Source organism: Lygodium microphyllum, chromosome 15 (genome assembly GCF_053477565.2).
Source record: "Lygodium microphyllum isolate KBCC chromosome 15, Lygodium_microphyllum_v1.1.10, whole genome shotgun sequence".
Lineage (NCBI taxonomy): Eukaryota > Viridiplantae > Streptophyta > Polypodiopsida > Schizaeales > Lygodiaceae > Lygodium > Lygodium microphyllum.
The window spans coordinates 119208559-119230527 of NC_141149.1; the positions used below are offsets into that span (position 1 = coordinate 119208559).

A 21969-nucleotide genomic window follows, 5' to 3' on the forward strand; every position below is an offset into this window, starting at 1 on the left:
GGAATGTGTAATGGCTATAATCAAACCACCTGGTTTATGGGTTCTTTCCTTATTCTACTGACAAGGCATACACTTCATGACAAAGCCCTTGACATCTTTTCACAACCCTTTCCAATGGAAGCTTTTGTTGATCCTATCATAGGTCTTGAAAACTCCAAGGTGTCCAACTAAAGGTGAAGAATGCAACTCCTCCATAATTTTCCATGTAAAAGAAGAGGTAGAGGGAATAACAATCTTGCCATTTAACTAAATAAGGTCATTTTTAAGCTGATAATGTGAGTTATCTTCCATGAGACCTTGCTATAATTTCTGAAAAATATAGCTGAGCTCTTCATCCAAAAGATAAGCCTCTTGTAGTTCTTCAATCCAATCACTATGTATCTCAGTCATTGCTGAAACTTTGCAAGCCCACATACGAGAAAGAGAATTAGCCACTATATTGTCTTTACCACTCCTATGAGTGATGTCAAAATCATAATTTTGCAGTGTAGCTACCCACCTACATTGCTTTGGAGTAAGATTGAATTGAGTAAGGAAATACTTAAGGACCATGTGATCACTCTAAACTCTGAATCGGTTGCCATACAAATAATGGTGTCATTTCTTTATTGCATGCAAGATAGCCAACATCTCTTGGTCATAAATGTTCGTGGCCATTTCTTTATCTATAAGATTACGTCTTTCAAAGGCTATCACTCCATGCTCTTGTAACAAAACAGCCCCAATGCCTTGGCCACTAACATCACACTGTATAGTAAATTCCTTCAAAAAATCTATGCATACTAGAATAGGAGCAAAAGTAAGAAGTTCCTTTAATTTGTTGAAGCTACTATCTGCACAAGAGCGTCCCAAAAGAAAGCTTCCTTCTTCAGCCTATTAGTCAAAAGAGCTGCAATAGCTGCATTATGCTTGATGAATCAATGATAGAATGAAGATAGACCAAGAAATCCTCTAAGAGAAGTAGTAGTGGTAGTAGGTGTTGGCCAATCTTTAATGCACGTTCTTGGGGTCACCTTGTATCCCTTTTTCATTAACAATATGTCCCAAGTATTCCACTTCAGTGTGCATGAAAGAGCATTTCTTCTCCTTAGCAAAGAGTCTGTGATGTCTCAATACATCAAAAACCTTCCTCATGTGTGATAGGTGGTCTTGAAGGGTCTTATTGTAAATCAGAATATCATTAAAGAAGATTAAGACAAACTGAAAGAGAAAAGGCTGCAAAATCTTGTTGATCAAAATCTAAAAGGTAGCTGGATCATTTATAAGCCCAAATGGTATCACTAGGAAATGATAGAGCCCTCGATCAGTCCTAAAAGCAATCTTGATCTCATCACCCTCTCACATGCGGATCTGCCAACCTCAAATCAATCTTCATAAAGAATCTAGTCCCTTTAAGCTCATCAAGCAAATCATCAATCTTGGGTATTGGATATATGTTCTTCACTATGATCTTGTTAAGATCCCTGTAGTCAATGCACATTCTAAAAAAGATCCATCTTTCTTTTTTACTAACAAGACTGGAGATGCATAGGGTGAAGAACTAGGTTCAATGAATCCCATATCAAGAAGTTCCTTGATTTTCTTGGCTACTTCCTCTCACTCACACTTGGACAATTTGTCAGGTGGCTTATTGATTGGCTTTGAGTTGGGCTCCAAATCAATAGGGTGACCTATTGCTCTCTTGGGAGGCAATGAAGTAGGCACCTCAAACAAATCCCTATACTCCTCAAGAAGAGCTTTCAAGGTTGTGGATGACTTGCTGAATTTATGGGCTAATCTTCAATCTCTTTATTCAAATGCAAAACAAATATCTGTGAGAGTGCCTCTTGTACTCCCTTTTGAGTTGTTGAATGGTGATCAGCTGAAAATCTAATCTACTAGGGATCTTGTACTCCCTTTTGAGTTGTTGAATGGTGATCAGCTGAAAATCTAATCTACTAGGGATCTTGTACTCCCTTTTGAGTTGTTGAATGGTGATAAGATGAAAATCTAATCTACTAGGGATTCCTTGTAAATGGATGAGCCTTCTATCAAAGATAAACTCCATATACAGCTGTGAGAAATCCATAGTGATTTTGCCTAATGTCATCAACCCAATCACAGCCGAGTACAATATCTATAGGCCCCATTTCCAAGGTAATCAAGTTTACTTTTGCTTCAAAATTTTCAGCCAGCTGTAAAGAAACCTGTGGACATATTTGGGTGTTGATTTCTTCTTCACCATTGGCCACTTGAACTCTTATGGGCTATTGTAAGTTAGTGGTGGGAAGACAATTTAGCTTGTCCATAATGGACTTATTCACATAATTGTGTGTACTGCCACTATCTATCAAAATGAACACAATCTTCCCATAAATGTTACCCTTCATACGGAGTGTATTAGGGCTCTTAGAACCTGTCCAAGCATCCATGAAAATGGAACAACTAGTGGCAACAAGTGGCTCATGATAAGTCCCACCTAAGTCAAAAGGAACACTCTCACCTGAGTACTACAAAATGAGCTACACAATAGTACCAAAACTACTAATCTATCTACCCAAACCTAGCTAGTTCCAAGTAACACAAACATTGGCAAAAGCTAGAAATTGATAGTACCAACCATTACCCAAAAAAGACAAAGGTAGTATCAAAAAGTACCAAATATAGTAAAGAGTATCAAATGTACCAAAGAGGGCTAGAATTACCAACAAATACCAATAATAGCTAGAGGAAGTAAAAAAAAAAACCTTAGTACCCAAAATAGCCAAAGGTAGTATCAAAAGGCACCCAAGATACCAAAGAATACTAGAAAACAACTTGGTATCAAAGGTACAAAAAGGTAGCAAAGAGGACCAAAACTACCAAAATATACCAAAAAGAGCTAGGGGCAGTACTAAAAAGCACTTTAGTACCAAAAATAGCCATAGTGTGCATCAAGAAGCACCAAATGTACCTTGCAATTTTAAATGTACTAAATTTACCTAATGTACCAAAGAGCACCAAATGAATCAAAGATACTAGAACAACCAAAAACTTTCAAAACCTCTATCAAAGCTGATCAGCTAAAGAGCTCTAATAAGAGTTTCCATGTAGTAGCAGTATCGAGGACAAACTAAGAGACAAAGTGCATTGAGTGTATCTATTCAAAGTTGAGCTCTTTTTCGAGCCATTGTATATTCTCACTAACCCTGAGGTGTTGCATCATTCATTAATGTCATCGTTTATGTCCTTGGTCACTACATTCAATCCCTCATACCTCAACAACATCTCCTTTTGTTGGATTAAATCCTCCAACTCCAACAACCTATTTAATGTACCATTGGTCTTGACAAGCATCCTCTCCACCAATTACTCTAAGACAACTATGTAATCACAAATCAGCCCTACATACCCAAGCACAAAACCATCAAGAGACAAATGTGGAAGATGCTTTTGGTAGAAAGCCATATTTGTCCCTAGATCCTCACCAGGTATTAGCCATGTCTAGGTTGTGCATGGTTATATAATGTCCACCCTAATTATCCTTTGAAGTCCTATTTGTTGAGCTGTCCAAGCTATATCGTAGAAGCAAGAGTTTATCCATATATAGCCCATGTAGTTGCATCCAAGTTGTCGAACGCATTCATTTTGGTGACATCTTATGTGGATTTATAGTCCAATGCACAAAGAAAAAATCCTTCAATAGTGCTATTGTATCTCATATTTAAATTACATATTTTTTGACTCATGGTGGTTGAAAATGGATTTATAAGTACATGTAACTCTTATCATGGTAATCTTTTAGTATGAATGTTATCTACCAAACATAGTGGCATCATATGTGTTGTATTTACATTAAACTTCCAAGGAAGGCAAATCATGGACTCCACAAAGTCGGCTACATTGACTCATATCATTGTTGCTCTAGAAGGTGGACCACTCAAGGCCACATAATTCATGGTGCTTCTTATGTGGCCTTGAGTGGTCCAACACCTTAAAAGCTCCAAATCATGTGCATAAAATTACAATCTAGAAAAGAGTATTGGCCATGATACATGGTGCTTCCATATCTACCTTAACTACCGCACATAGCTCTAAATACTTACTCCTGATCATCCAAGAGATCTTCACTAGGGGCCTCTTCATTTATTGCCATCCAACATAAACCTCCCTTCTATTTATCTAGTAGTGATATATCTATTATGGATCTCCTCCTATGGTAGAGTCTTGATCCTCAAATAGGAGCTCCATAAAGAGTGACTAATGTGCCAAAGAGCTAGAGCTTCATTTGGGGTCCTAGAATTTTATGTGTGCACATTGGTTCTTAGTGGCTCCTTATGTCACTAGCATTGGATCAATCTATCCTTAGTTGCTTTACTCATAATGAATCTCAACCCAACAAAAGTAATCCCTAGATAGACATTTCTCTAGACCTACTCCTTTGTCTCCCCACCATATGTGAACTAAGGCACTCATCATTCTGTGTTGTTAGCTAGAGGTGTTGAACATCATAACCTTGATCTTTCCAAGGTTCAATTCTATTCTCGCAAAAGATATGTAATGCATTTAGATACCATTGCAACCCCATTGTTCCATGTATAAGATAAGTACACTATCAACAATAGAGATATGAATACTCTCCAAAGGCCATGTCCATCCCCTCCCAATCTATCAATGTAATGTGGTATCAAAATCAATGCATAGCCTAAAAAGAGTGGACGAGAGTGAGGTAGCCTTGATTCACTCCAATAATTTTGATAACCTCCTTTGACATTCATCTTGGAGCTCAAACCTATTCAATGAGACCAACTCATATATTTCCAAAATGTCTTGTTGCACCTCAGCTCGTGACACTATGTCAAATCTTTTATGGAAATCCACAAAACAAGAAAAGATCTATCTCCCATGTGTTCCATCCTCCTTAATGATAGCTTAGAGTGTGAGGATGAGGTCAATGGTAGAATGCTCTCTCTTTAACCCTACATTTCCATATGCTCAATATTGGTGCATCTCTACTTGTTTGCTTAGGTCATGCTCTAGTATAAATCCATAAAGCACCATAGCTCCAATGTGGCCAACCACAATGGTCTTATAGTTATAGGAACATAGGATCTCTAGCTTTCAAGATTGGTATATTGGAGTAGTTGAGTCTTGGCAAAGAGCTTTCTTAAATAAGTAGGCTAGAAGTGATGAGAGCACCTCTCTTATGTGTGTGACATGCCCCATTACCAATCCATCATGGTTCTTGTGTTGACCATTCTAGAATGTATCGATGGCATCTTGGGCCATAGTTGCACTAATATAGTTGACAAATTGTGAATCTGCTATCTAATGGTTGAGGGACAAGAGGTTGTCCATGTACTTGTTAGAGTGCGATATCATATGTGTGCCATGTCTATGGAGAGATAATAGGGGTATGGACTCTAGGCTCCTAGAATACCTTCCATGTCACCTTGCTATCATGCTACGAGAATAGCTCATAAAACTCATGCTCTAACTTGGCCAAGTAGGCCCTCTTCTTCTTTTGCACTACGCAGTAAAAGATCACATGTGCTTGGCCATGTATATGGTTCCCTCATGTTTTCTCTATGAGAATGAGCACGAGTTTCTTTGCATTTCTCATTGTACTAGGTATTTTGCAGGGGCATTCTTACTCAGGGGGTGAAGCATGCGGGGAATACATGGTAGTCAAGGTATGGAGTGTGGAAGCAATTTGTGTCATGAACTCCTCCAAGAGTATGTATGGGTCCATGCCCTACAAGGCCCAATATAGGTGGTTGGAGTAAGCACTTATTGCCTCCATGGTAAAATGGTATGCAAGATATTGCTAAGGGCATCTCCATGGTGGGGTAGAATAATATTGACAAGTGATGTTGGAATGGAGGTAGGCATAATCTACAACTACTACAATGGGATGAGAGAGGTGGAAAAAGACTATAAATTTAGGATGAAATATAATTTTCCTAACATGTAATCCACCATTCTTGCTCCTACCTCTGGGTAGGTCCTATATAGGCACCTCCTCTTGGCCAACATGATGGGTGCTTCACATGGAGAGCATGTGGGAGAATCTATTCCTAGCCATTTAGCTAGGCCATTAAGAATAACTAGTCCATGTCCACCTCCAAGAGATAAGGGATGGTCTCCATAGTCTATGCACTTTACTTGTGTCCTAAATTTCTTGTTGAGTCCCATGTCCTTTGATGCTAGCTCCCTATACACTGGGTTATTGCTCTCAAAGCATAGTATCTATCTCTATGACATGTATGCATAAAAATCCCTAGCTAATAGAACGTCCCCTTTTCTAGAGAAATGCATAATATCCTCATACATTGATAGATAGAATGACTCCTCCCCTTAGGTGGCACATATGGAACATGTGGAGATGAAGTAGCATTTTGCAATGAATATGTCACATAGGTGATTGGTGTGCATCTGGATCCACACAAAACAAGCCTTTCCATCTTGCTTTCGACCCTTTAATCCCTCCTCATGACCATGCCTAAGGATGCAAGTTGTCTCCCAATCTCACACATTTGGTAGGTGGGTACCTTGGTTCTAGTGGGTCTCTGTGTATAATATGACATCCTTATCTTTAAAGGTCTCCTAAAATAGACCTATCTCAATCCTCTTGTCTCCATCATAGTTCCACCTTTTGAATCTCAATTGTGTCTCATAGAATGCACCTCATTATGGGTGCTCTTCAATGATGACCAACCATCTTTGTAAACAACCCATTTGCTTGCCTTGTAGGCCTCCATGATGCACCACATGCATTCTTCTTGATGGAATACTTATGTTGAGGTAAGATTATCCTCAAGTTAGATGTTCTGCCCCTCAAGAGCTTTCGTTTTGGAGAGAAAGTCTCTTCATATCTCCAAATAAAAGAACTTGAGGATTATCCTTTGTTGAGTCCTTTTTGACTTGCAATGCACTCTCACCAATATAGGTGCTAAGTATCCCTAGTTTCCCACATAAACTTTTGGCATCACCTAATGGGTTATGTTTTTCCTTCCATCCCTCTACATAGACATGCAAGGCTCTAATTTTTCTTCTCATCTCCTCCTTTAGTGTAGCATTTACAAACTCTTCTTTCTTCATTGGACCCTTCTTCACCACTTCAATCCCTTTGGAAATTTTAACTACATCATCATGTGCCTTGAGTTCCTTCTCCAGGTGTATTCTATTCTTAGGTTTCAATTTGCATCTTTTTGGGCATGGTGTTTGTATCTCCCCTTTCACTTTTTTGAAGAGGACAAGCTAGACTTTGTGGGCGGCTATCTGTTATCCTCATCATATAAAATTGTGGTTCTTTGCCTCTGACATTAATTATTTTTGATAGTGTGCACATTGTTGTGAAAAATCCACTCTCACAGAATACAAGCCCCATAGAATGGCAACTTAGCAATACATGAGTTGCCCCAAATTGGCATGGTGATACTTGCATGTAAAGCTGCAAGTGCATGTTTAACCTATTATATTTTGAAAAGTAAATTGAGAAGCATTGAGTATAAACTAATCCATACGAGGAAAGCAAATACCAATAGCACATCAACTTCACTTCCCTCACAATTATGTGAAGCTACCTAGCTTCCTTAGTGCACAGAAATGCTAATGTGGGCTGGGAAAATTGGGTATTCTTAAGAATTAAAGGAGTTGCTAGCCCACAAGAAATGCTAGGAAAATGGAGAATAATTGAGAATTGAATGAAGCCTCATCACTCAATACCCCATTTATTCTACATATACTTTTTTTAATGATAGCTCCAAACCTCCCTCCATTTTCTCAAACCTTTTGCTTTTAATGAAACCTCTTCTTCTTTTCTTTTTCAAAAAGTGCCCCCTTGATTTCTATGTTTCCAAAACTCTTTTCATCATCATCATCATCATCTTCTTCTTCTTCTCCCCACCCCCCCCTCTCTCTCTATGCACATGGGCACGTGCGCTTGCACATACACACACACACTACACACACATGCATGTATGTGAAGTGAGAGAAAGAGATGGGAGAGAAAAAAGAGGAAGCAAGATAGAGGGAGCAAGAGAGAACACACACACACACACACAAAGTGTGCATGTGTATATAAGAGGACAAAGTCTTTACCTAGATAAGAAGAAACAATGAAAGTGAAGTTGCCAATATGTGGCACAATCTCATCCTCACAATATTACTTTATAGCTTCTTCCTGTGAGACACATTGGGCACATGAGGGTGACTTTGCAAATTTTAGCCTTGTTTTTGCTTAACTAGTATATGACCTTACACTTTCAAGATAGAATGCAAATGGGAGAACACCGGATGGAGCATATTAGGCTCCACATAAAAGTCAATAGGTCGGCTTTGGTAGCCACAAGTGTCATGCCATGCCATTATTATCTTCTAATTGTGGTAACTTCACAAACATTTTCTTCTCATGTGCCCATAGCTCATGTTGCTGGTTAGGTAGGGTTCGTCACAATCTAGGCTTGCATATGCCTTTGCTTTAGTTATGATAATCATCTTTTCAACTTGAAACAAGATGGAAGGGAACATGTGCTTGGGCTATGAGAGATATGAAATTGCCATGGACCAGCCTAGATTTCCTTGGGAAACACTGGTTTGGATTAGGCAACTTGAGGTACTTAAAAAAAAATGCGAAGTATATATTGATATTATCAATGATATTTACATTAGCCAATCTGTGGCAACATATCAAGTGCCCTTCAATTTACAACCCTCAAAAACTTATGAAAGACTTTATGGCTAGACATTTTTCTACCAAGTTCCCTAGAATTTAGCAAGAACTCCTATTTAAAAAGGTCTGTCAATGTCTCTCCTCTCTTTCCCCTCAAAAAGCCTAGAATTTCTAATTTTCTAGATTTGTTGAATTGAAACAACTCTAATGATATCCCACATTTTAGCCACATAGTCATTAAGGTTCCTATAGTCCCCCAAAATCCTCCCCTTGTAGTCAATTTTGCCACTAGATTTTCCACCCGTTTCATTAGCTTTCACCACAAATACCTTGCTTCTCGACATTCCCAAAACAATTGCTACAATGACTCCACATGCCTCTTGCATAGCCCACACTTGGGGGATGATTTTCTTAATTTAGCCAATCTCTCCTACATTGGCCATTAATTCATGATAGTCAATTATAGAGCTAGGTTGAGGCATCTTGAAGGAGTGCTCCCCCATACCCTTCTAATTCTCCTCTCCCATGTCCTTAACTCCGTCCTTGGGAATTTGCTCCTCCACTATTCATAAGCTTTGAAAATAAACCTTCCATCCCTCTTCTTAAAATCACCTCTCTTCTTGGCATCCTCAAGGATCACACCTTTGTTAGTTTGAAAGCACTTCAGGAGGCTAGTGCTTTCTAGACATGGGAAGTAGGCCAACCTTCTTTGCACTTGGTCAACACCCTTTCCAATTAACCAACTTCATTGCCATCTAGTCCACATTGCTAGACTACCTTCCCGATGGGTCGCCATCTCAGGGTCTTGGCATCCCACTGATTGGCCCATTTTTTGACACCCTTGCTATGACTATTTCTAGTGAGCCTTGGTCGATCTTGAAGCGGTAGGTATCCATCTTCAAAGGCTTTAGGGGAGAGCCAAAAAACCCTAGATAAACTTGGATCACCCCTCCCATCGTGGATACCAATCTGCACTAGCTCTGAGCCCACAATCTTAAGCTCAGCTTGGAGCCCACGATCTTAAGCTGTAGCCCCTTACAAAAAAGGATATCTGACCATTGAATGAAGGTCTTCCCAATTGCCAGCGGGGACCTTTGAAACTCAATGTTTATTTGTAGGTGCACAACCGCATATAGGGTGCTGCATGCTCAATTTTCTCTATGTACGAAACTGGTGCGTCAGTCTTCCCCCTTCATGCCGTTGGTATCAATGGAACCCTTGGAAATGAAGAAATTCAGAGCCAGCCCAATGCACATGGGATCATCAGACATTCCTGAGCTAATGGTCTTCACATAATTCGTTTCTCTCCGTGGAGCAAGAGTACAGGAGAGTCAGAGTAAGTTCGCAACGGAAAAACAGAACGGAACAACGGAAGAGAAACTTCGATGGTAGCATGGGGGTTGCGGCAGGAAGATCAGGAGAGCCAGCGAAGAATAACAGGAAGCAGCAGCACCTCCTACGACAGTGGCCCGGTGTTTGGAAGGCAGCCGGGAGAGAGAGAGAGAGAGAGAGAGCGTCTAGTCACGTCCATCCATTGAAGGAGGGGCATTTATGCAGCAGATGTGCAGGGAAGGAGAGATTGTCATTGAGGACAATCTGGTTGGTGTTCTGCGAAAATGCAGGCAGACCAAGGACATCTGTCTCGCCCAGCGCTTGATGGCCTATTTTCAACAGCATCAGCTTGTTGAGTCTGAGCCATCGCTTGGCAATTACCTGGTACCCACGCTTGTTGACTGCGGATTCTTGTCTGATGCTCACCGTTTCTTTGACAGCCTGCCACACCGCACTGAGCACTCATGGACCTCTCTAATATCTGGTTACATCGACTCTGGGGATCCACAGTTGGCATTCCGTATCTATGACAATATGCGACAGGATGACTCTGTGCAACCTAACATATATACATATTTGGCTCTTCTTAACGCATGTGCTAGGTTGAAGGATGTAGAGAAAGGCCCAGCTCTACATTCTGAGATTGTCAAAAGGGGACATGAGGGCCATGTCTTCAATGGCAGTGCAGTGGTGGGAAATACACTTGTGGACATGTATGGGAAATGTGGTTGGCTTGCAGAAGGACGTTGTGTGCTTGATAGGCTACCAGTTCGAAATGCTGTTTCCTGGGCTGCACTTATTGCAGGATATGCTGACCATGGGCTTGGTCATGAAGCAGGAATCTGTTATCAACAAATGCAACTGGAAGGCATACTGCCTGATGCTGTCACATTTCTTTGCAGCATTAAAGCTTGTGGCAGTGTTAGAGCTCTGGAAACAGGCCATTTGATATATGCTGAAACAACCAAAAGGGGATTGGAAAGACAACTTCGACTTGGCAGTGCATTTGTGGATATGTACGTAAAGTGTGGCTTAGTTTCAGAAGCACAGCATGTGTTTGACAGCCTTTCAATTAAAGATGTAGTGGCTTGGGCCGCATTGATTGCAGGATATGCTGAACACAAGCTTGATGTTGAAGTGCTGTATTGTTTTAAAAAGATGCAGTTGGAGGGTATATCTCCTGATTTGGTCACGTTTGTTTGCAGCTTGAAAGCTTGTAGTAATGTAATAGCTTTAGGAGCAGGCCAGGAAATACATGCTGAAGTAACTAAGAAGGGTTTGGAGAGAGATCTTTATGTTGGGAGCACATTGCTTGATATGTACTGCAGATGTGGCTTGCTTGCAGAAGCACAACATGCCTTTAGCATTTTGGAGGTCCGAGATGCTGTTTCTTGGAATGCACTGATCACAGGATATGCTGACCATAGACTTGGGCAGAAAGTGCTTAACTGTGTCAAACAGATGCAGCTGGAGGGCATCTCTCCTGATTATGTCACATATGTTTGCAGTTTCAAAGCTTGTGGCATTGTTGGAGCTTTAGAAACAGGCCAAGAGTTACACTCTGATATTATCCTGAGGGGATTGGAAGGAGAGATTGAATTGGGCAATACATTGGTGAACATGTACACAGAATGTGGTTTCATTGTGGATGGAAGGAAAGTGTTTGATAACATATCTGTTCGGAGTGTTGTGACATGGACTGCAATTATAAAGGCTTATGGTGAGAACCATGAGAGTGACATGGCTTTAAAATGTTTCGAGGAGATGCAAGAGCAAGGTGTGAAGCCAGATTCAGTTACATTCACAAGTCTTCTTGTGGTCTGCAGCCATGGCAGCCTAGTCATCAAGGGTCAGGAACTGTTCAAGGCAATGATGGAAGAACATCATATCAAACCCACATTGGATCATCATGCCTGTATGGTTGATCTTTTAGCAAGAGCAGGGCATATTGATGAAGCACAGAAATACATAAGAAATATACAGTGTTCACCATCTAGTGTAATTGTAAGTGCTCTGCTTAATGGTTGTAAGATTTATGGAATACTAGACCTGGGGCAGAGGTGCTTCCAGCAGCTTATTGAGGCTAATGAAGAAGATTCTTCTGCATATTTATTGATGGCAGACATTTATGCAAGTGCTGGCAGGTGGACTGATGCAAATAAAACAGAGCAGATGAGGACATGTGCAAGGGCAAAGAAAATGCCTGGTAATGCTTTTATAGAGGTGAATAAGTCATTTTATGATTTTCCTGTTGGAGCTCACATAAGCAATGATGTATCAAACATGTTCATGCTCCTGAGTTTGCACATGAAGAACAAAGGTTATGTGCCAAATGTACACTACATCTCAAGCACAGTCTATAATGAACGCACATTATACAATGCCCCTGTACAAATGTTATGCTGATTTTTAACAGACAACCTATGCAATGTTGCCCCTAAGAAAAAGAAAGGTCAAGGCAATTATAGTAACATAATGTGTGGATCGTGAACCATCCTTGTCATGGTCTGCTTCTATAGAATGTCAGTTGTGACCAGATCAGCAAGGGAAAGTCCGTATAATCAGCATAAATAAGAGTTGTGGCTGCACCATGTCACAGGGACACAATGAATTCATGCAAATTTTTTTACATTGGAATATGAGAGGAGAGGGAGAAGGAGACAGAGCAATAGGGAGGGAGGTGTGTGGGCAGTGATGCACGTGGGTTGGTATTAGAGGAAGGGAGAGTTTTGACTGCACAAGGCAAGTGGCAGATGGTGAATAGAGGGTCCTTTGACAATTGATGCATCAGCACATTTTGAAGCCTGTGCAATCCAAAACCGGCAGCATGTCACAGGGTGCCTTTTGGTGGTTAGTTTGGCTGAAAAATGTGAGGAAGATGCTGGTATATGAAGGTGCAACTGGTTGCATTTGGACTGATGGCTGCCCTGAGTCCCCAACCTGTGAAGATATGCTAGGGTTTGCATTGAGGAAACACAGAATGTACAACCAAGTCTGAAACACAAAGACTGAGATAGAGACAAGCAAAACTCAAACTCTAAACACAAAACTCACACACAAAGATAAACATAGAGTGTAGAGAATGCCCAAGGGCAAAGCAATGAAATGTTGGAGAGTGACATCCACCAGAGATGGATCCCAAGTGCTGTGACCACCAATCAGAGTGTGGAAGATGAGGAAAACACCAAACATTGATCACCAAGCTTAGAAGATAGAGACAACAGTAGGGATGATGCTTGGAGTAGAGGGTGGCAGCAGGAAGCTGCAAACATAGTTGTAGATGATAGTCCCCAACTGTCGTCTTGGGGGAAGAAGGCCGAACGCAAACCAGGGCTGACGCCTGATGATGATGGAGAGCTGCAACTTGTCACTTGGTTGGTGGAGAGTCAAACGCAAGGAGGAGGTAGTTCATGGGCCGGCAATGGCAGATGGACCAAATCCAGTAGATGAGTAGGAACTTACACTAAAGGGATGAGGTTGAATGGTGGTACTCTAAAAAATTAGAGTTTTGAGGGACCATTGAAACTCTCTTGAACTGTGTACAACTTTTGCACTTTTCATTAATTAAGCCATCTATTGGGGCTGTTTAAAAATGCTAATCAGCTGTAAAGTGTGTTTTAGCTCAACAACCCTTCAGGTCCAAAATTGAGTCTAAAAAGGGAAGGCTTGCAATGTTTACCCATAGGGATCCCATCCCAAAGCAGCCAAGGCATTGGACAAAGGGTGCACGGTGGTTGCTAGTGGTCTACTAAGACTACAGAGGTGATGGTTATCTTACCAAGGGAGTTTAAGTAGTTACCCTCGGAGGACAAGGCATTGAACAATGGGTGCTTGTCGGTTGCAAGTGGTCTACTAAGCCCTACTAAGTTGGATGGAATAACATTGAACTTTTTTTTTTTTGGTAAAAAAAGTTAAATTTATGGATGGTAGTCAATTAAGTAATAGTGACACAGAAGACATGAGTAGGGATGGTATATACATATCACAATAGTACATATCAATTAGCTAAGCCTGTAGTAAAAGATATAGGTAAGCCACTTGCATACTAATTAGCTAAGCTTGTAGTAAAAGATATAGGTTGTTGAGGTTATTCGTGTATCATATGTCCAATAGTAGCCATTGGGACAGATGGAGGTGAAGATGCAGTAGTGAGGTGTAGCTTCATTGGACTGGCCAATTGGAGTGGAGGCAATTGCACTTATGTTGTGGTTTTCTAGGTGGAAGACCTTGGGCCTTTGTACGACACTCCTTGTCCACATGGCCCGATCTTTGGTAATATGTGCAAAACTTATTTTTCTTAAAAATTTGCTACTAAAGAAATCTTTTTTTTTTGTTTTGTTGAAGAAAGATGCCACCCTTGTTTTGGCTTTTTGCATCTTGTGAGTTTGTATCACTTGGTTTTCCCTCACAAAGAAGAGATACTTAATCCTTGTTCCTTTGAGTAAGACTATATGATAGCTTTTTTGTGGACTTGATTGTGCGGCCTTACATAACGTAAGAATTGACACTCAAACTCGTAGAAGGTCGGCAATTGAGGTAGTGAGATAATGTGTTGGATAAAATGAAAGTATTTGTTGAGCAACTTGCTCAAGAAGAATGTGACGATTATCATTTGATGTTGTGGAGCTAGTAGTGGCAAACTCGATAAGCAACCGTTGATATTTAGCCAACTTGACATTCAAATCATCCCATTCCTTAATGGAAAACTCTTAAAGTACAAAATTGAGGTTGATACATTGCGGCCATGTACTAGTCAATGAGATGCCTCTAATGCTTAGATGCAAGGAAAAATTGCTATAATTGCGAGTTGAATTTAAGAAGCAACTTGTGTATTAACTCAATATTGGTTGTGGCATTGTAGACTTTTCACTGATGAATGTGATTAGGGTGAGCTAATCGAGGATTTGGTATAGGCTCGATACAATTGATGAGATTCTAGAGTCCCTGAGATTCAAGCACTTATTGCATGAAGTTTGACTAAGTGGTGAAATTGGATCCATTAAAATAAGACTCATCCATGAATGCATTCTTGGCCGTTGTAATAAGAGTATAGTGCTAAGAGATAGAGGTGTGTAACAGGGTAGGATGAATAGGAAGGATAGGCCTTGGAGGAGTGGAGTACTAGAGTGCCTATCATAAATGCAAGAAGTATGCAGAGTGGTTCCAAATGTGAGCATAGGTGGACTAGGTATGGGCATGGTAATTGCATAAGGAGCCCAAGATTGTGGGATAGGGGCATGAGGAGCAAAGGATGGAAATCTCTACGTAGGAGTGACCTAGGGGATGTGTGATGACAATCCATAACTAGAGGATGTATATCTCTACGTTTGAAAGGTCGTGTGGGAGGGTTGTGAGTATTCAAGGATAGTAAAGGGAATGCTCATTAGAGCGATCCTAGAGTGTAAGGATGCGGTAAAGTAGAGATATGTGGAAGGTACAATGTTAAAGGGTGACCTTTTCTCCCAGCGATGCGGTAAAGTGAAGATATGTGGAAGGTACAATGTTAAAGGGTGGCCTTTTCTCCCACCGATGCACCAAGAGGTGGAGTAAATGAAGGTTAAGTAGATGGTGAGATGGAGAATGAGAAACTACTAAGAGTGGAGATAGAAGATCCAAATCCTAGTGTGTTATGAGTGGAAGTGGAGTGTAGCCCAAGATTTTGGAGTGAAGATATAAGTAGATTAGAATGTGAAGAAGATAGTGGTGGGATGGGAAAGAATTGAGAAGTGTGGTTTACTTGCTCAAATGGAATAGATGGTAAAGATATACTTGATGAAGGATATCTGCTTTGAGAGCCTCCTTTATTAAAGTTAACATATTAAAAATTATTTGGATCTTGCACAACAAAAGAAAAAAGAGAGGGTTTTGGCTTATACAACTCAAAAGGGTTATAAGAACCTAACATAAGGCTTGGTTCAGATAAAGGAGATGGATCACTAGACATACTGAATATCATGGTCTCTCCAAGATCAAGGAGATGGCTAGTCTTACCAATTGATCCAGATAAAGTAGTAGCACTTGTTGGGAGGGGTGTAAACCTGACTGTACGTGATGTGCAAGTACTCCTCAAATTCTTCATTTTGTAAGATGACCAAAGTGAAAAAAAGGTGGTGGTAAATGTTAACATGCAAGATGATGAGGAAGGAAAAAGATATGCAATTCAATTTGGTGCCAAAGTATTGATTGAATGGTAGAGAAGATATCCACAAGTAAAAAGAGAATTATGGGGAATTGTGATAGCCCTTAAATGTGATAAGAAGTATTTTATGGATGCTTGTGCACTCATTGAGACTAATTGTTTGCTAGTATTGGGTATGATTACTAGTTGTGCTACCTTGGGTATTGCTATGCTTTGGTGGATTGCATATATCAAATCTTTGAACCTTGAATTTTAGCATATTATAGGAAGAGACAACCTCGTGGTAGACATGTTATCTCAAGCATGCTATGAGAATGAAGATGGGATTATGGATGAGGAGGAAGACGATGACTTTCTTGCTTCCGAAAATGATGTTTTGATTGGTGAAATTGAATTGGAAAAATGTTGTAACTACATGTACAGCTCTCACTAATGCAAGAACAACATTAAATGCAGTAAGAGTAGTAGCTAGTTTGTTAAGTACAAGTGTTGTAATAGTGAATTTAGTAATGCAAAGAGTTGCTAGAGCACTAACAGAAGCTTGGACAACAAAGAGAAAACACTTTAGATATTATATATATTGTGTAAAAGTGTTTCTGGAAGAGAAATATGCAAGAGAGTGGGTGAGAATTGGTCAATAATACCTCAGCACATTAACAAAGAGAGAAGAGTGGTCGGATGAGGAGTTTAAGAATATCAAGAGAAAAGCCTATGGGTTTTTCTTGAAAGTTGGGTACTTATGGGAACATACCAAGAATAAATAGGGTATGCCATTGCGAGTTTTGGGTAATAGAGCTTCACAAGTAAACGTTATGCAAGAGTTTCATGAAAGCTTATGAGTTGGCCATAGCGGTGTTTGGGATACATTTGCAAAAATCAAAGAAATATATTGGTGGTAGGGCATGTATAAGGATGTTGCTCACTTTGTGGAAATATGTACTGTCTATCAAATGCATTCATCTATGAGACATCAGGATGGATTGCAGCCCACACATCCTTCGTCTCTTCATTTTAAGTGGGTGGTGGATTTAGTCACGATACCTACATGTCTTTGGCACATGAGGTATCTTGTACTTGCTTGTGAAGACTTGACTAATCAAGTGTAAGGAAGAGCTCTCTACAAACCTAGACAACAAATGCAGTTTGCACTTTTCTCTTAGAATAGATCTTTTGTTGGTATAGTTGTGTGAAAAAAATTACCGTAGATAGAGATGAACTAGATGCGGATGAAGCCCATGTTTTCTTTGCATGGTTGGGGATAAAGCTTGCTTTAACTTTAGCTTATAACACTAAAGGAAATAAAAAAAGTGAAAGAGGTCACCCCGCTATTGTCAAAAGCACGTGGAGAGAAGGTAAAAGAGTGGTCATGATTGCTCTCTTATGCTTTGTTGATTGATAGAACAACTCATAGTGCAATGTTGAAGAGGTTTTAGTCAAAAGGTCATATCCATCAAGGATCAAAGAGAGAAGGAAGTAGAGAATAGGAGATAGAAGAGAAGAAAAAGAATAAGTATGACATTCAAATGAGTCCCAAGAATGTTAGAAATCAAGTTCTCTCTAAGACATGTCCATACATCATGAATCAGTCATAAAACCTTCTGCCAAGTCTTCCAAATCCTTTACATAATATAAAGAAAAAGCTTAATGATTCAGACTCTACATGTATTACATGTAAAATCTAATGTTCTATCAATACATAGTGCTTCCGGGAGAAGTATTTGGGCTTTTTCTACCAAGAAATCATCTAAACGTATTAACATTTGGATTGTTTGGACTCTTTGTCTTGGATACATAGTAGAGTTTACATGTAATACAAGCAAAGTCTAAATCATTAAGCTTTTTATTTATCTTGTGTAAAGGCATTGGCAGACTTGGAAGAAGGCTTTATGATTGATTCATGATGTATGGAAATGTCTTGAAGAGAACTTGATTTCCAGCATTCTTAGGATTCATTTGAATCTTCTACCTATCCTTTTTATTCTCTTCTATCTTTTATTCTCTAGTTCCTTCTCTCTATGATCCTTGGTGGATACATGTTGTTGTACCCGCATAAGCATGTTCATATTCTGCACTAGATGTTGCAAAACATTACTAAAAACTATAGTTAAATGTTCTTCCATCCTGCCTTTTCTTCCACCAACCTGTCATGTTGGGTTCACCAATGTGAGAGGGGTTTGAGTTAAAAGGTTGTATCCACTGGTGATCAAAGAGAGAATGAAGTAGAGAATAGGGATAGAAGAGAAGAAAAAGAATAGGAAAGAGATTCAAATGAGTCCCAAGAATGCTAGAAACCAAATTCTCTTCAAGACATGTCCATACATCATGAATCAATTATAAGACCTTCTACCAAGTCTGCCAAAGCCATAACACAAGATAAAGACAAAGCTCAATGATTCAAACTCTATATGTATTACATGTAAACTCTAATGTACATCCAAGACAAAGAGTCCAAATGACCCAAATGTCAATAGGTTTAGATGATTTCTTAGTAGAAGAAGTCCAAGTACCTTTTCCAAGAGAACTTTGTATTGATAGAACTTGAGAAGGGAAACAAAGCCCTTGTATGGGATTTCAAACACACTTCAGCCCTATGTATTCCTGTTATTACAGCATTCATTAGCTGATCGTTTGATGGCTAATATATATTGTAAATATCCTAAAAAGGTAAATAAAATTTCTAGAATAGAGTGACATGCAGAAAGCAAGTTACTTTCCAAATAGTTTTGGAAAATCTCATTAAAAAAAGAAGGGCTCCCAAATTTGTGCAGCACATGACCACAGTTTTCAGGCAACAAACAACACTCTAGATGGGAAGAGGGAAGAAGAAGTGATTTGACAGGATTCTGACCAAGTGTCCTAGGGTTTTAATCCCCTTTTGGGAGCCAAAGGAACCATCACATTTGTCGTCTGAGTAGTAGAGAAGGAGCTAGTATTTGGTGTATATTTTTGGTATTATAGGGAGCTCCAAGAGATCTAATGCTTGGAGATTGCTTCTGAGTAGTAGAAGGCATTGTTTGAATAATCCAAAAACCATTTATATTGGAGTTTAGTGATCAAATGATTAGCTTATGATTTTTGTAATAACTATTAATACACAAGGCTCAAGTGTGTTTGGAGTCTCATATAAGGCTTTTGTTTCTCTTCTCAAGTTCTATCAATATATAGTACTCTTGGGAGAAGTACTTGGGCTTCGCCTACCAATAAATCATCCAAACCTATTGACATTTGGATTCTTTTGACTCTTTTTCTTGAATATATAGTAGAGTTTATATGTAATACATGCAGAGTCTGAATCATTGAGCTTTGTCTTTATCTTGTGTAGAGGCTTTGGTAGACATGGTAGAAGGTTTTATGATTGAATCATGATGTGTGGACATGTCTTGAAGAGAACTTGATTTCTAGTATTATTGGGATTCATTTGAATCTCCTACCTATTCTTTTTCTTTTCTTCTATCTCCTATTCTCTACTCCGTTCTCTCTTTGATCCTTGATGGATACATGTTGTACTTGCATAAGCATATTTGTATTCTGCACTAGATGTTACAAAATATCACTAGAAATTGTACTTGAAGGTTCTCCCATCCAGCCTTTTCTTTTGTCAACTTTTTGCATTAGATTCACTAATGTCGGAGGGGTTTGAGTTGAAAGATTGTATGCATCAGGGATCGGAGAGAGAAGGAAGTAGAGAATAGGAGATAGAAAATAAGAAAAAGAATAAGTACGACATTCAAATGAGTCCCAAGAATGCTGGGAATCAAGTTCTCTTTAAGACATGTCCATACATCATGAATCAATCATAAGCCATTCTACTAAGTTTGCCAAAGACTTTACATAAAATAAAGAAAAAGCTCAATGATTCAGGCTCTGCATGTATTACATGTAAACTCTACTATACATCCAAGACAAAGAGTCCAAATAATCAAAATTTCAATAGGTTTAGATGATTTCTTGGTAGGTGAAGCTCAAACACTTCTCTAAGGTGCACTATTTATTGATAGAACCTGAGAAGGGAAACAAAGCCCTTGTATGGGACTCCAAATACACTTTATCCCTATGTATTCCTGTTATTACAGCATTCATAAGATGATCATTTGCTGGCTAATATTTCTTTTAAATATCCTAAAAAGGTATAGAAAGCTTCTAGAATAGGATGACATGCAAAAAGCAAGTTAATTTCTAGCCAGTTTTGGAAAAACTTATTAAAAAAAGAAGGGCCCCTGAATTCGCATGGTGCACGACCATAGTTTTCAAGTAGCCATAGAATACTCTAGATAGGAAGAGGGAAGAAGAAGTGATCTGGAAGAATTCTGACCAACTGTCATAGGGTTTTACCTCCCTTTTGGAGCCAAGAAACCATCAGATTTGCCATTTGAGTGACAAAGAAAAAGCTAGTGTTTAGTACATATTAACAAGGAGCTCTAGGAGATCTAATGCTTAGAGATTGCTTCTGAGTAGTAGAAGACATTGTCTAGATAATCCAAGTGTTGGGGTAAAAGGCCCTTGGGCCTTCCTGTGTACAGTGACCGCCTATATTCTTTATTCATATATATATATGAAAGTGCAATAAGGCTGTCATAACATTGTTGACAGCACCTACATTGTGTGTGCCCTTCTCTCCTGTGTCTCCTGCATCCCTTTCAATTGGTATCAGAGCAGGTCCTTCGCGAGCGCTTCCCGACCTTCCCTGGCATCTACACGAGGTATGAGAGCTTGCTTCTCACTCAGTTCTCAGCCATTCTTTGACATGAACAATAGGGTTTCATGAAGAGGCATCCATAACTTTCATCATTGAAGCTTGTTCTCTTCACCTCTTGCTTGGACTTGTCCTAGGCTTATGTAGGCCTCTTGTAGGCCTTCATTGGGCTCTTGCTTATCCCCTACCCACCCTGATTTGGCCCCTCAAGTACAACATCATGCTCACGTTTTATTTGTTCCCGTTTGCAAAAATGGCTCAAAAATCACTCTTTTTGTCATATCTCGGGCATTCGGAATCCGATTCAAGCAAGGTAAGAGTCTAAGTTTAGGTTTTGGCACGCTCCAGACGCAATGGTGATGTTGGATTTTCCCAATTCCGATGACAGAATATGCTGCAACAGATTTCAGGTCTAAGACAGCATGTATTTGTATGCCTATGGCTTATGTGATGCTTCTACTAATGTATATTGATACCGGATCACTTGTGGATGTTATGCCTCTTATATGAGACGCATTTGGAGCTGATTTAGCTCAGCCATTGACTGTTTTGAATAGTCCCAGATATGTCAAAAACAGGGCAGCCACCTGTTACTTCAATTTTATGTTTACAAATCTTGGCATTTGATGCCCGATTATGCCCGGTTGGTGCCTATACATACGGGAATGTATGCCTATGGTTTGCCTATGGATTTGAGCTTGGATTGAGCACTCATTTTCTTAGTTTATAGAGGCTATATGCTACTAGAAATTTTAGGGCTGAAGCTATTTAATGATTTCCCAGGTTATGCCAATTGCGTACGGGGTGCTCCCAGCTACTTGGGTTGATGTATTCACGCATTTGGACTATGCCACATGTCTTGTTTATGCTCCGGAATGCTTTTGAGCTGAGATTAGAGCTCGATTTGGGTTTGATTGTTGCTTCTTTGTAGCTGGCATTTCATCTATGACATGGTTTATGCCTCGGCTACCTAGTATGGGTTATGATGTCTTGGTGAATGCTTTATGCTTTGGCTGTGGATGACAGTTGTTTGAGCTCGTCTCGACATTCATTTGAGTATTCCCTTGAGCAGTTGGACATTGACTTGGATTTTTTTGTTAGGACTAGGCTTTTTCCGTTACGACCTTGGATGCTATATGGGATTTGATGCTTTGATTGTGGATCTTGGCTATT

General features: G+C 39.7%; 1 protein-coding gene across 1 annotated transcript; it reads left to right on the forward strand.

The window, feature by feature from the left end:
• The first annotated feature begins 10183 nt into the window (after positions 1-10183).
• On the forward strand, positions 10184-12370 carry LOC148024974 (pentatricopeptide repeat-containing protein At3g09040, mitochondrial-like). Its single transcript, XM_087693638.1, has one exon. It carries the CDS (start codon positions 10184-10186, stop codon positions 12368-12370), a length of 2187 nt encoding a protein of 728 aa, XP_087549764.1.
• The last annotated feature ends 9599 nt before the right edge of the window (positions 12371-21969 follow it).